The sequence below is a fragment of the Abrus precatorius genome, unplaced genomic scaffold (genome assembly GCF_003935025.1).
Source record: "Abrus precatorius isolate BTA unplaced genomic scaffold, Abrus_2018 Scaffold2, whole genome shotgun sequence".
In the NCBI taxonomy this organism is placed as follows: Eukaryota; Viridiplantae; Streptophyta; class Magnoliopsida; order Fabales; family Fabaceae; genus Abrus; species Abrus precatorius.
Genome location: NW_020874362.1, coordinates 5,414,593 through 5,430,110, shown reverse-complemented (window position 1 = coordinate 5,430,110; position 15,518 = coordinate 5,414,593). Strand labels below are relative to the sequence as shown.

Genomic DNA, 15,518 nt, shown 5'->3' with positions numbered 1-15,518 from the left:
TATGTACATATATAATAAATACACAACACATCAAAGTTCACGTAAACACTTATTTTAATAAACAAATTATATTACAAAATCTGGGGTGTTACAGCTCTCTGGACTCAATCTCGCTCAGACGAGATGCATCTCGCTTAAGCGGGGTGTTCCTCACTCAATTGAGAATAGTAAAAATTTGAGAGGTTCTATTGTCTAGTTTGTTCACCTAGGCGAGAGCTCTCCCAAGCGAGAGAAAAGCTCACTTAAGCGAGAGCGCGCAGGCTTAGAGGGGTATTTAAGGAGTTCCAACGCCTAGAAACGTTCTCTCACCTCTTTCCCTTAGTGAAAGCATTCTCGAAGCTAAATTCTTTTCCGATCAAAGTGAGAACATCTACCTCATCAAAATCTAGGTGAGTTTCTGGAGCTCAGTTCTCTGTCTTTATTCTTGTTCTTTGTTTTCTCTTTCTTAAGAGATTTATACCATGTTGTTTTGAGTAGATCTGGACCATTTGAGCCGTATTTCATACCCAAACACTTGATCTATCTCTTTGGGATTCACTAGGAGCATGATCTTATAACTCGTTCCAGGTAAGGGGAGCTTAACTAAGCTGATTTGGTTTATGCGATAGATAATCTCGTTTTAGCTGAGAATGAGTCGTTGTATAAACGAGCTTTAGGGTAAAACCCAAAGTATATATGGTTGAGTATACTTCTCTACTATATGATAAATGTTTGGAATGCTGTGGTGGAAGATGATGTGTTGAAATATTGTGATAAATGTGCCGAGAATGTTAATATATGCAGAAATATTTAATTAATGTTTTGATATGCTTAATTTCATTGTGTAATATGTAATGAAATGCTTAATTAATACTGGAAAATGCTTGATTTTGCTGTGAACATATGTATGACTGTGTTGTTGAGGTTGGATGCAAGTGTATGCATTGTTAGATTGCTGAGGTTGAGAATAGATTTAACTATGTTGTATTATGCTGATTTAGCTGTGCTGCATCACATTCATCTTCATCATTCTAGAGCTGAATAGAACAGAGTTGTAATTGTCTGGATCTAGATACCGGGATAGGTCGCTCCTAGATTGGAAACAATTCCTCTCGATTACCTAGACTATGAAATCAGCTGGAACTGAATCCCTGCATTTGCATTAGATAGGCTGAGAATGGGCTGAACATGCTGCATCAATTGATTGTGACTATTGTGCTGATTATTGTGAACTTTATGAGTTGTATAAATAATTTTAATATATTCATACTCCATAGTTATGATTCTTATTCATATAAGTTCACTCTTCATTTATTGTGTTGTTATGTGTGCTACAATGATCGTACAATAGTACTTTAGTAGGAGTAACAGGTGGAGTGTCCAATTTTCATGTTGGGGAATCTGGTTAAAAATTAGTCTGGGCCGAAAATTTTGGGATATGTAGCTTAGTTTTAGTAGTTGAGGTTTTAGTGTGAACCTAAGTCACTTGGTTATAGATATAATATTTTGATATAATTATTATGCAAAAACTTGGTATTTTGAGCTCCATTTATAACAACTGTTGTAATTATGTATATACACTCATATCATCTTTTTATTATGTAAAGAAAAAATGTCTTTAGGACTTTATTATTTTGCTAATTTAGATGTTAAAATCAATTTTTAAAAAAAAATTATATTATTTATAATATACCTATATTAATTCATAAATAAAATTAAATTGAGAGTAATAATTTAGAATGTCATTAATCCTTTACAAAAAAGGGTCATGACATTTAATATGTTGATAATAATAAAAAAATTTAAATTGTGGATCACTTAAAATATAGTGTGTGTATAGGTTTTAAATGAATTATTATAAAAGTAAATGATTTTTACAGAATTGGCAATTTAAACAATATAAAATATTCTGACAAGAATAATGTTATTGAAAAAATATTCTGTTAATATATAACTCTATATAATTGTTAAGATGAATTGCAAGTTATAATATATTCTTAAACAATAAAATTAATGTTATTTTAATGTTCGATTTGAATGTTTATGTTAAACACTCTATATAATTATAGTATAATTATTTTCTAATTTGTATATATTATCTGTTATAGAAACCCAAAACCGTATTAAAATAGTATTATTTTAAATGATAAGAACTGGGTGACGGTTGTTACTTAGATGCAGTTTTCACCAAAAAAAATAAAAATAATTAGATACGGTTGTGCCGTTAATTCATAATTTATGAGTTTAGATTGATTCTGCAACTATGTATCATTAATTACATATAGAAAATTATAAAATTAAAATAAACATTCAATCATATTTAATATTAAATAAATGATTAGCAGATGCTATGAAGAATATATTGTGGGGGCATTTAAAAGTTAGGTGCCCCCACGTGTGAAATGCATGTCAGTGTTGGACGACTCGGTACCCACATCGGACAGCGTCAACTCACAGAAGATTTACCACAGGTTGACCGGGATAACTGCCATTTTTTATAGATATTTTTTGTTTAAAAATAACTAATATTAAATTATTTTTTGAAGTTAAATTTAAATAGTTAATAAATATTAATTATATTTTTTAATATTTAAAATCATGCTTTTATAAATTTCTAAAAACGTTTCTTAAAAATTATGTTAACATATATTAAAAATAAAAATATTAACATTACTTTTGACGCTGATTTTAAATATAGAATTGTAATTTTTTAAAATATAATAAATAATTTTTAAAATAATCTACTATGTTATATATTTAAAATTATGATAAAAATATTATATTTAAAGTTAAATAAATCATAAAAATTACAATAAACATGTTAAGAGAAATGCTAACTAAAATATTCTTTAAAGAATATTATTAACGTAAATCTCGTGTAATCTTTAATATATTCCAAAAGGTCATACTAATCCGTTCTTTAAATATTAGTTAATAAATTTAAAAAGAAATTTTTTAACAAAAATTACATTAGCAATGTATTGAAAATCATGGTTTGATCTTTCATAAAAAATTTATTTATTAACACAACACTCTAATGAATCATTTGGGCACCTAAAGTTCATCAATTTTGTAGGTTGAATCACGTATGAGTTATATTATTTGTACTATTTTTCTTTAATATTTACAGTGTACTTTTTTAGGGTATTACACTATCATGGTGTGTGCTCATTATCCCGTGTCTGTTTTAGTGTATTTAGAAGAAAAGAAAGGAAAAAAACAGATAAAACTCCTCTCTAGTCAGATCCAAAACCCAATAAAATTAATAAAAAAAAAAAAGTGATTTAGAACTTATTACTCTAATCAATTTTGTCAGAAATGAAAATTTGTCGATGCTGTTTCACGTTATTTGCTTTTTGCAAACATAAAATTCCACCAGCTTATTATTTTATAAGGGACAAAATTGATTGTAGGCTTCTAAACGCCAATTCAAACAATTTTTAAAAGCAAAAAAGTAAAAGAAAAAGTCACCTTTCCTTGTTTTATGCTCTAACTATGTGAAGATAAAGAATCTAAAAATGAGACGTACAAAAAATCAATTTCCCAAAAAAGGGGGGAAATTGATTGGGAAGTTACGTTCTTTTCTTCTAAATTTTGTTTATTTTATTGTAAAATAATTTTCTATGATATAAATATATTAAAAATTTATTCATTATGAAAATTTTTACCGTAAAAGATTTTTATTAAATAATCATTATGCATAAGTTTTAATAGTTTATTAGTTTTTTTAACCTCTTTTTTATTTCATCCCTTATCTAATATATGCTTAAATATTCATGGGAAATATTCAAAGAAACATTTCCGTTAAATTCCAACTAATTAAGATATTAATTAAAAAATAATAAATAAAAATTTATGAAAAATCATATTAAGATTATATTAAAAATAAAAAAAAGTATGTAGTTACACTTTTTAACAAAAAAATTAATTTTAAATTAATTCTTTAACTAATATTCTAAACACAGTGACTAACATTTGTTTTTGTTAAAAAAAAAAAAAACAGATGAAACTACTTTAAACGAGTACAAGATCTAAACTTCATTTGAATATTAAATTGAATTTATGGGGGAAAAAAAATGAGAGAGGAAAATTTTAAATTTTGAATTGAAGAAAAACTAGAAGGGGAAATTTTTAAGGTAAAATCTGAGTTAAATTTTTATTTTTAAATATTAAATTGTCTCTTTTTTCTTCATTTTTTCTTCAACCAAAAAATAAAATTAAAAATTATTATCCATGTTTTCTTTTCCCTCGTCCAAAAAAATCATAAAAATTATGAAATTAATACTTGGTCCAATCCTATGTTTAGTTTAGTGAAAAGAAAATGAGAAAAAAACCGACAATTTAATTGAAGAAAAATGAGAGGAAAAAAAGTGAATTTTTTATTTTTAAAAATTATCTTTTAAAATTTTTCTTCAACTGAATAAAAAACATTATTATTCGTATGTTTTTCTTATTAAAACAAGCATAATTAAAAGCATGAAATGCGATTTCTTTTTTATATTTTTCTCGCAATAATTTTTTTTATATTTTTTTCAACCAAATAAAAAAATATATATGAAGTGCCGCTGGTCTAATATACACATTTTGAATGCTACACTATCTGGCATCGAAAAGAAAGAACATATATTTGTTTATAGACAAACTCACAAAAGTCAGGCGCAAGATAGTTACGGTATGTTTGATTATTGTTTTAAAAATAGTTTTTTATTTTTAAAATTAAAATATAATATAAATTTGTATTAAATTTTATTTTTAAAAACAGAAAACTGTTTTTTAAAAAGAAAATAAACACTCTCTTAAACGTTGTTAAGCATTGTTTACTAATTTTTTTGTATATTGCGTGTATATTTTCGGTTTGCATTATATTGAATTTAAAATCTAAGTTCAGTCCAAATCAATAATATATTTTTTTCAATCTTTTTGTTCAACTTTTATAATGTATATTAGATTGAATTGGATTACAAACCACTTAAATAACAAGAAATTCATTTTGCAGAATCTAGAGGAATTGACACATGCATAGAGTCGGAATATCAAATCAGAATTGCAGACGTAAGAACTGTAGTAGCGATAATGATAAAAATGCCTTGACTGCATTGGTTAAAAGTTGAAAGATTCAAAATACCGCTTATTCACCTCCTTAAATTAGCCACTAAATTGTTGGTTCATTCCGACTTTGGATGTGTAGTTACTTTAGTTCATAAACGACCACAATATGAAAGCTTATTCAACTAACTGGCTGAACAGCTACAGGTTCCGGTGCCACCTCTGCCACAGAATGCCCTTTCTTAGTATTGATGGGCTTCTCATCAAGTCCCCAGAACTTGGCAGTTTTCACATCATCCTCAGCCATCAACTGTGAGAACTCTTCATGGTCATACTTTAAAGTTGCTTTTCCCCCAAATTCACTTGGAAGGTTATCTAGGTCGAAGAGTGATTTCATCAGCTCCACACTTTCCTTGTTATTAGGATAAACAAACTTGACCTTCTGGACTGTCTTGGGATCCAGGAAGTATTTGATGGCCTATCAAAATGATAGTAACTTCAAATTTGTTTGTTAAGTAGAAAAGGAGAATGTTAAAAGCTCATAACTCAACCTCAAATCTGGGACAATCATAACCATAACAAGTTACCTTGTGTGAAATCACAAGCAGGGGGGGAAGGGGGGACACAGGAAACTATCCTACTTCACTCATGCTTCTACATGATCAACAGAACTAGAGAAGAAAAATAGATTAAGAATTAACACGACCTACAGGGCTAATTTTCAAGAGTTCAAAAGTTTAAATGTGATCCAGAACATAATAAAACTTACATAAGCAAGAAGGATAACCAAGTATTGCTTAATCTTTAAAAGTAAAATATAAATAATAGAAACCAATACCAATGTAAACTTCCGATTAGAAAAGCTAACTAATGTCATGCAAAAGCAGAATAAATATCACTAGCAGGGCAGAAGAAACATACCTTCCAGAAAGCCTGAAATATTCTAGGAGGATTGTACAGAAAGGCAATAGCAAGCCTTTCTGGATAGTGGTTTTGTAATATGTAAACAATATCACGAGCTGTTTTAATAGAAACGTTTGTATTAAGCGTAAATCCTGTGAAGTCTATCAACCATGACATTTGTTCTTGACCTTCAGAAAGATTTAGGACAGCATTTTCCAACAGATAGACTAAATGCCTGATATTATTTTCAGCTGATGCCGTGTTCTAAGAAAAGGAAACAGATCAAACAGAGTAAGTTCACCAGTCACATAGACGTAAGCCCTAATGAAAGTACATCCCAGTTCAAACCTGCATCCCTGGCCTCATAATAAGCACAGTCCTCCCAAGTCGATCATGAAAGTTAGCTCTTGAGACTTTGCCCGTCTCACCCTCATGTGCTACTTCAGCCTGGATATAGGAAGTCAGTTTATTCTAAATACAGATTTATATTACATGAAAGAGCAATATCCATAAATAGGGTATCACTTTTCAGTTAGTCCTTGCAGGCTATGCAGATATTAGACACATGCAGAAGGTACCATATCATAGTTTTGGAACTACATGTATTCTGAAGCTAATGTTTGATCTCAATAGATATCAGAAGTATAGCTCTGCAAATCAACCGTAACATTTTGAAATTTAGATGTAAATGTTCTTGGCCTTATGTTGAGTAATCTAATACTGAAGTATTGATTTATAATCCAAGATTATAAAGTAGAAAGACAATATAGAAAAAAATTATAAATAAATTGCGTCAGCCATGAGAAAGAATAAAACAACATACATACCATCATGTCAAATTGTTTATGACATGGATCAATGTTACAAGTATGACATGTTCGATATCGATTTCATTTTTGGGATCATCAATTGGGAATGTGGGGATCAAAGCCGATTAAATCAAACTAACCCATTGGATTTCCTCTGGCTTATAAGTTGACCTCCACTTGAGTGTTTCCTCCAGCATTTTCTTGGCTTTATCAACATTCCAGTTCCTTGCTTCTAAATATCGCCTCAGACATGCATCTGTGCAATACTTCAATCGACGACCAGAGAGGGGCCCAAGAGCAGCTCTGAGTTCAGCCACCTGTTTGTAGATGTGTTACACTTGGTGCTTATAAAAGCTACGCTTCCCATGAATGTGTTTTCACACATACAACCATAAAATTTTTCCCATTATTCATACAAATAAAATGTAACACACTCAAAATCACCAGCTATTTTTCATTTGGGATTCTTCAAGATCTGATATGGAATTTATGAGAATACATAGCTGCAAATCAAACAAAGAGGCTCACCTTTGTATCTTGATACGAGGAATCATTCTCCTGCTGATTCTGGCTTTGCCTTCTAAGAAGGAACATGTTGCTGCCAAATTTACTAGTTCCCTACCTGCAGCAGAAATATTCACATAAGATCACTTCTCCTCTTCAAACCTAACATCTGCAACATTACATAATCACGAAAGGTAAAACACAGACAGGAAAATAATCCGAATTCAAAAATAACTAAATCCACATAAAGATGAATTATCCTCAATAAACACATGGTTCTCATTTCCCCAAAAGATGCAAAGCATTTCCAATCAAAACCAATAATCCCACCTGTACTGTATTCAATCAGATGTACATCATCTCAATCGGAATTCAATTAAGACATAGTAACAAACAAAAACTCTCAACAATTTTTTATTGACGAAACTCGTCAAAATCTGCATCAACAATCTAGCACTTTCGTGTATCCCCTTTACTAATCGAATAAACAATATTAGTCTGACAACATAAAAAATGACTGATTTTTCTGCACACAGACAAATTTGAAAAACAGCCTCCTATCGTGACTCGTTTTCCATCACCGAGTCCGACATGTTTTTGGGTACAGCACACAAAGGTCAACATTTTCAACCTCAATTTTTGTTCTCTTCTCGAACCGATCCATTCACATTCAAGATTCACGAACGACCAACTAAACGTAAGAACTGAGATCAACACCCTATTTTGACCTTCCACTTGCAAATCAACAAAGCGCACTTCATCACAATTGATAACACACTCTTCACCACGTTGACTTAAAGAAGCAAAATAATCATCTTAAAATAATAGAGGAAAAAAAGTACAAAAATGCATAATTCACATATAAAATAAAACAAAAAACTGAAGCACACATTAAGGTCTCAAATCTAAGGATGCGCATAAGCACTGATACGAGTCGCAACTAAAGAATGGAAAAGTAGTAAAATTGAAAGACGGCGAATTTAATTAAAATTGCTGAAACGGATCGAGGGTGAGAAATCAGAGAAAGAGAGAAAGAGCAGTGTAGGTGGAAATGCGCAGTGGTAAGTGTTTTGTGAGGAATGAATATCAATAGCAAACAAACCTGAAGAGAGAGAGAGAGAGAGAAGAAAAAGAAGCTTATGGTTTGAGGTATTTAAGAAGAAGTGGAGGTGCGTGCGTTGTATTTCAGCGGGACGAAAAAGAAATGGAATGGGAATCCCACCCTGGTGTGATGTCCCTTGTGATTTGGTTCACGCCAATGTCATTTAATGACGCTGTGACTCGTGACCCATTAGATAGAGAGAGTTCCCAGTAGGTTCTACTTACTAGTTACTCTATGCTTTCCCTTTCGCTTCTTTATTTTGTTCAGGGAAAATCAATTCAGGTCCCATTGAAATGAATTTTATGCTCTCCTTCCAACGATTAAAAAATATATAAATTATTATTATTTATTTTTGTTTAGTTTCAAAATGGAAAAAAAGTTTATTTCTAAATATCCAAATTTCTTTTATTCTGTCCTTGTTTTCTTTCGTATGAAAGGAACAGAGAATTAATTGACTGACCTCTCTTTCTGTCCCTTTTTTGGTGCAACTTTAATGCTTTATTTAGGTACTTTTATGAAGCCATTGCCGTGCAATGCAAAATTAAGTAAATAAAATCATGCCAGCTTATAGGGGTTGAACGTAGGTTAGTTGATCGTCCTCCCAAAGAACGTGACAAATAACAAACAATAATGCTATTAATCAGAATAGCGTGCTAAAGAATAAACAACGGTGTCGCTAATCACTGTTTTGAAGACGTTTTTCACCGCTTTGAAAAATAAGATTTTTTAACCAATTTTTTATTCAATCTGTTTATACATAAGATAAAAATTTATATATAATAATGTTTATAAAATTTATATAATTTAATATATTAAAAGTCACAATAATATTAAATATTATATTTTATAATAAAAATTTATTTAGTATTTATTCTATATTTTTAAATATATGTTAAAAAAAATACTATTTTATTAACATGTATTCAATATTTACAATGTATTTTTTTAACATGTATATATTTTTATTTATAATGTATTAATTTTCATCTAATCATAAAATTATATTTATATTGTATTGTATTCTAATTAATTACATATCAACAATCATAATTAATTTTTACAATAATTAATATAAAAATTATATTCTAATTAATTGATTAGACTGATAGTATAATAAATCAAACTCTTTTAAATATATTAATTATTAATTTTTTTACACTTTTATTGATTATAAAATTTGTGCTATCGAAATATTTATCTGTTACTTATATGCCTAGATACATTCATTAAATGAATATATAAGTCATTAGTTCGACTATTTAATGCTATTTTTTTAAAATATAACATAAATTTATAATATATAATTAATTTTTATTAATTTTGATAACAGTTATTTATTTGTAATAAATTCAACAGATTTGTAAACCTTATCCTTTCGGATTCATTTTAGGTATATAAGTATAATAATTTTTATTAAAAATAATATTTATTATATTTTTATATTCCCAATATAATAAATGCATCATTTTTTAATAAAAGGATTATCACTTTTAATTGCATACATATCTATCTTGTATTTTAATTGATTAAAAATGTAAAAGTTTACATTAATAATTTATTATATTTAAATTCATAATAAATAAATAATATTTATAAAACTAGTATTTATTGATATTAATGCATTAAATATTTTCATTGTTAATAACAAAATTAAAATAACTTGAAGAATAAAATACTCAATAAATATATACTAGAAAATAAAAAGATAATTCAACCTTCTCAAACTTTATCTCTTTGTGAATAAATACTTTAAATTTTATTTTATCTCAATTAATCCTTAAAAAAATATTTATTTTTAATTAGAAACTAAATTTTTAATTAATCATTAAAAACATTACACCTTTTGTAAAAAATAAAAAATTTATAAATTATAGATAAATTATTAATAAAAAAGTAACCACTCATTTAATTATCTGTTTGCAATTTAATTCTTGCCTAATTTATAAAATTAACTGTTTATAAAAAGTATAAAGTTTAACAATCAATTAGAAACAAAATTAAAGTTCATGATATTTTATTATAAAAAATAAAATATAAAAGATGAATTAGAATAGAGTTAATATAAAATGTCTATTTTAAATAAAATTAGAGTGACTTAATAGTCTTTTTTAAATATAATATATAGTATATTTGAAAATTTTACTTTTAATTAGTATTTTGGCCTGTATTAAACTCAAATATGATATATCTAATATCATGATAAAAGTATTATTGTAATATTACACTATAATTACAATATTAAAAATATTTTATTAAATAAAAAATAATATCTTATTATTATATATTAGTATAAACTCAAAACTAGTTACATAAATTAATTATTAATTGTATTGAATAAATATATTTATTTTCTAAATATAGTATATGTATTTAAAACTATAAAATCAATGCATAACTTCGATCATAATTTTATATTTATTTTTTCCCCTTCAATTGCTATATTTATACGTGGAGAAGGATAGAATTATATCAATATAAGTTACATGTATTTGGTGTTATTCAATAAAGGAGAAAACATCAATTTGTTGTCTTTTTTTTTTTTTTCTTTGAAGGAAGCCTCTCCTCGAGAATAGGTATTGCTCTAACATATGTTGCTCTCGTTAAGAGAGTGGCTTTTTTGCCCTTTTAGGGTTAATTTAAAAAAATTTATCTAAATAAGGTTTCATGAAAACAAATTCTCAGTCTAGGGTTGGGAAATCCACGTGGCAAGAGAGTTGTCCCTCTTCTGGACGACACTAATTAAACGAAAAAAAAAATTAAAATAATTCAAAAACAATCAACGGATGGGGAAGAAAATGAGACACGTGTGTAAATCGTAAGAGTGTCGGCTGGTTGATGTCTTCAATGTCGGCTGCTTTAAAGCCGTCTTCAGTGTCGGCTGGTACAGAGCCGTCTTCAGTGTCGGCTCTAGAGCCGACTTTAGTGTCGCCTGCGTTAGGAACGACACAACCATGATTGGTCCACCTGGCAGTGCAGTTTGACCGTTTGAGCGCGGCTCCTTCTTCCTCATTTCTTCTTCTCCGTTAGCGTTTCAGTTGCAGAAAGGCTCCTGGAAAAAAAATCATAGCATTGCCTACGTTTTTGGTCTGAGCTTTCAGAAATTGGAAGAAAAAATTATTATAAGGTAAAGGAAATAATAAATTGAATATAGTTTAGTTTTTAAATATGAGATTGGTTGCATTTTACATTGAGATTATGGTACAGGTCATTTTCTGGGTGAGTGGGTAACGGTCGGTGGTTAGTGGCGGTGGGTGAAGTTCCTGAAGAAGATAATATATATTGTGTTCAGTCTAACACAGGTGCATAAATATTTTTTTGTTTTAAAATATTTAAAAAAACTAATTTCTATATTTTGTTAGCTAAAATTTTAGATAGTGCTATGAAAAATTGTATAATATAATTGTTATTGCTTTATAATTAGTTGTTTAAAAATGTATTAAATATAAATTATACTAATCCATAATATGTGTTTAATTATTAAATAACAAGAAAAATTTTGATTGTAATAAATAGATAAATTAAGAGGAAAGAAAAATATATATAAATAAATATAGTTAAAATAATAAAAAACATGATAATGAAAAAATATATATTCACATGCAGTAAAAATATTAAATAATGAATGTAAGAGAAACTAAGAATTTTGTTCTTTGCATGGTAGATTGATATATAAAAAAATTTGTTGACACAAAAAATAACGTTAGTAGTAAAAATAATATTTAGTTTTTGAATATGTGTAAACACAATATTTTTATTAAAACTATTGATAAAAATAACATATACAGTTATATTATAAATATATTTTAAAAAATAAGTTCATTAAAAAATAGCAATAAATAATATAATAAGTATATCATCAAATATATTTAAAATATTACATATTTACTTGAACGTTTATGATTTAAAATTTTAAATAAATGGTATTAGAAATTGTATAATATAATATTAAATATTTATAATTTGTTAGTTAAAGAATGTATTAAATTTAAATTTTAGTAAGTCAATAATATATTTTAATTATAAGATATTAAGATAAATTGTTATAGTAATTAATTAATTGTTAAATTAAGAGGAAAGAAAATTTGATATTAAGATATACGGTTCAGAAAAAAGAAATAAAAAACACAGTAATGAGAAAAAAAGTATATGAAATGCAATAGAATGGCCAAAAGTTTATACGACCCTAAAGAAATAATAAATTTTTAAATTTTGATGATAAATTAAGATATAATAAAGAATTTGTGACAAAAAAATTAGATGTAGTAAGAATAATAATTAGTTTTTGAAATTTAGAGTAAATAAAAAATTGTTGATCAGATTTAATTGAGTGCATGTAATTACATTTATAGCTATTTATTATAATTGTAAATTAATATTTAAAAGTTTTTAAATTGTTAAAAATTATTTAATATAATAATTAAATGAAAGAGTTTTTTACGTTAATTTGAAATTTTGTTATTGTTATAGTTAAATAATTGTAATAAAAATCAAGTAGTAATAAAAAATAAGATGATAAACTTATATGTTTTTTTTAATCTATTCATTTTAATGTACATAATTTCAGTTGAAGTTGACAAAATTTATTTCAGATGGCATCATCTTCATCGCAGAGTAGGGTTTTAAATCCTGACCCGGAAGATGGTTCATTATTGAGGTATCAGTCTGTTCACGTATCGGAGCATATTTGGGATGGACGTGAGCACCCAGTTTTAAAGGTGAGAATGAGTCACTTCATACCGGCTGGCATGGAAGGGGTTCTAGTGGAGATACTTCTTCATCTAATTTTAGCTGGATTTGCTGGAGTAGCTCAGTTGGCATGCTTTCCTATTGATCGACATCTTATTACAGCCTTGGTTGAAAGATGGAGGCCAGAGACACATATCTTCCACATGCCTCCTGGAGAGTGTACTATAACTCTTCAGGACATTGCTATTCAGACAGGGCTTCGTATAGATGGAAAGGCAGTGATTGCAGCTGTAGGAGGTGATAAGACACAAATTGTGAAAGATTTGCTTGGTATTAGACCACCTGCTGATGCATTTATGGGGAGTAGTTTGAAGTTGAGTTGGTTGGACCAACACTTTACACATGTTGCAATGCATAATCATAATGAACTTCAGCTTACTCGCTTTGCTAGAGCTTATATTCTGAGACTGATAGGTGGGTTCATGTTGGTTGATCATTCCTCTAGTAGAGTCCCAGTTAGGTACCTTCCATTGCTAGAGGATTTTACTATCACAGGACAATATAGTTGGGGAGCTGCAGGATTGGCATTCCTATACCGAGATTTATGCATGTCGACCAATATTGAGCATTCTGGTATTGGAGGATTAACCCCATTACTTATGATGTGGGCATGGGATAGGTTTCCATTTTTACAGTCTAATAATCCTGTGCACACACGAGTAGAGCTTCCTTACAGTGCACGGTATGTTCTGAATGATTGTATTTTGTCATATATGTCTGACTTTTCAAACTCATGTAACACTAATTTTGATTTATATGTATGTCTTGCAGGTGGTTAGTGAGTCGAAGTTATGGGAGGGGAAAGAGAGATCTCGCTTACTACAGATATAAGTTTGATCATATGAAACGTGAGGAGGTATTTTGTTAATATACGTGGAACAAAACATTTTCACATTGGTTAATTAATATTTACAACTTTGTTATTCATTTGAGGGACTTTGAAATTGCAGTTTGTATGGCAACCGTATAGTATGGAGTTGATGAATTCTTTGCCTGCCATCTGCATTGAAGGAGCAAATATTTGGAGGTCAGTTGTGCCACTTATATGTTTTCAAATTTGTGAGTGGCACCGACCTGACCGTGTAATGCGGCAATTTGGGATCGTTCAACATATTTCTCGTGCTTCATACCAACCTGACCAGCTACACGACATTACTTTGAGAGGAAAGACTGGTGAGAATTGGTCGACCAAGTTCAGAGGCATAGTGGAGCTATGGGACATGCGACAAGCCTGGGTAATGACTAATGATCCTCAAATTGGGTTGTTAAGTTCTAACTCTGAATATATACGGTGGTACATTACTCACACCAGACAATGGATGACCAGGGATGCAACTGTATTTGCAGTACTTGTAAGTAATATTAACAAAATTGCACACTATTTGAATCAATTTTGATTTCACATTTGATCAAGATTTATATTGTCTTATTGCAGGGAGATGCTCATGAAGAGCATATTACTTGTGTAATGATGGTAAAGACTCATTTTTATTTGAGGAGATGAATGAGTTGTGTGAGACCATGCTCTCACTACAGAATGAGCAGGAGCGCATCTTAGAGCCTGCTTCTTCGTTTGACCCTCCTATTCAGAGTGGAAATCCAGCTGATCTGGACATTGACATTGGTCAACCTGCAGACCGTAAGGAAGGAAAAGGTTTGCAACGTCATCGAACAGAAGTTAAGGTAATACACTATTATATTTCTTTTTACCATCATATGAGTATGTCTTGTGTGCTTACATGTTTCTCGTGGGACAAATTGTAGGCAACAGAGTGGTCACTTCCCCCTTTGCCAGAACGCAGAGACGGCATATATTATGTCCCACCACAGTTTCCCTTCAACCCTTCCCAGGCTACTCAGACATCCTATTTTCACGCATCACAGTACACTTCACAGCCTGCTGTATCGCCATTTAGCAGTGGTCAATACTATGTCCCCGAGGGTAGCCTCTACATGACACCTCCTCCATATGAGCCATCATTCTTTATGCCTGATGCACCAGCTGTAGGAGGTCATCAGAGTGACCAGGGATGGGAAACATCATCAGTCCAACCACGTGAGGAGCATGGCATTGATCTTAATGCAAATTTTATAATTGCTGCTGATGTGGAGGTACAAGAAGTGCGTCGGAACCCTCATCGTGAAGCACGAGATCGTCGTCGACAGTGCATACTCACACCTCATGAGGCAGGGCATGCGGACCAATCCTTGGATTCAGATTGATATCTTGTTATTTATGTATTTACAAACATATTATGTTGCACTTTTTATTAATATTCTACCACATGATATATTACCATACTATATTACTTGACTTATTACCTAAGACAATGTTGTTAATCACATTAACAAGGAAATATGCGTTACACTCTCATTGACATTAATAAAAAGATACGTTAATACATATGGTCACATTAACAACATAATAT

At 29.5% G+C, this 15,518-nt stretch overlaps 2 protein-coding genes across 3 annotated transcripts; one reads left to right on the top strand and one right to left on the bottom strand.

The window, feature by feature from the left end:
* Positions 1-5,046: 5,046 nt before the first annotated feature.
* On the bottom strand, positions 5,047-8,581 carry LOC113858465 (phosphatidylinositol transfer protein 3-like). 2 transcript variants are annotated; one of them, XM_027491132.1, is made up of 6 exons: positions 8,344-8,581; positions 7,266-7,359; positions 6,878-7,054; positions 6,277-6,375; positions 5,947-6,192; positions 5,047-5,503 (listed from the first exon to the last, which is right to left on the bottom strand). In XM_027491132.1, the coding sequence occupies exons 2-6, from the start codon at positions 7,329-7,331 to the stop codon at positions 5,207-5,209; spliced, it is 885 nt and encodes a 294-aa protein (XP_027346933.1). In that variant the 5' UTR covers positions 7,332-7,359; positions 8,344-8,581; the 3' UTR covers positions 5,047-5,206. The 2 variants fall into 2 exon arrangements, with proteins under 2 accessions (XP_027346933.1, XP_027346934.1); XM_027491133.1 differs by lacking the exon at positions 8,344-8,581 and adding an exon at positions 8,132-8,313.
* Positions 8,582-12,932: 4,351 nt separating this feature from the next.
* LOC113859350 (serine/threonine-protein phosphatase 7 long form homolog) lies at positions 12,933-15,312 on the top strand. Its single transcript, XM_027492151.1, has 6 exons — positions 12,933-13,771; positions 13,861-13,945; positions 14,040-14,441; positions 14,525-14,563; positions 14,626-14,772; positions 14,854-15,312. Exons 1-6 carry the CDS (start codon positions 12,933-12,935, stop codon positions 15,310-15,312), a joined length of 1,971 nt encoding a protein of 656 aa, XP_027347952.1.
* The last annotated feature ends 206 nt before the right edge of the window (positions 15,313-15,518 follow it).

Bases quoted from the DNA above. Each gene is read 5' to 3' on its own strand.
- LOC113858465 (XM_027491132.1), bottom strand. From the start codon at position 7,331: ATGTTCCTTCTTAGAAGGCAAAGCCAGAATCAGCAGGAGAATGATTCC. The intron at 7,055-7,265 runs GTGAGCCTCTTT...ATCTACAAACAG, and splicing joins CCTCGTATCAAGATACAAAG to GTGGCTGAACTCAGAGCTGC. The intron at 6,376-6,877 runs GTTAGTTTGATT...TCCTATATCCAG, and splicing joins AGCCAGAGGAAATCCAATGG to GCTGAAGTAGCACATGAGGG.
- LOC113859350 (XM_027492151.1), top strand. From the start codon at position 12,933: ATGGCATCATCTTCATCGCAGAGTAGGGTTTTAAATCCTGACCCGGAA. The intron at 13,946-14,039 runs GTATTTTGTTAA...TTGAAATTGCAG, and splicing joins ATCATATGAAACGTGAGGAG to TTTGTATGGCAACCGTATAG. The intron at 14,564-14,625 runs GTAAAGACTCAT...CTCTCACTACAG, and splicing joins ATATTACTTGTGTAATGATG to AATGAGCAGGAGCGCATCTT.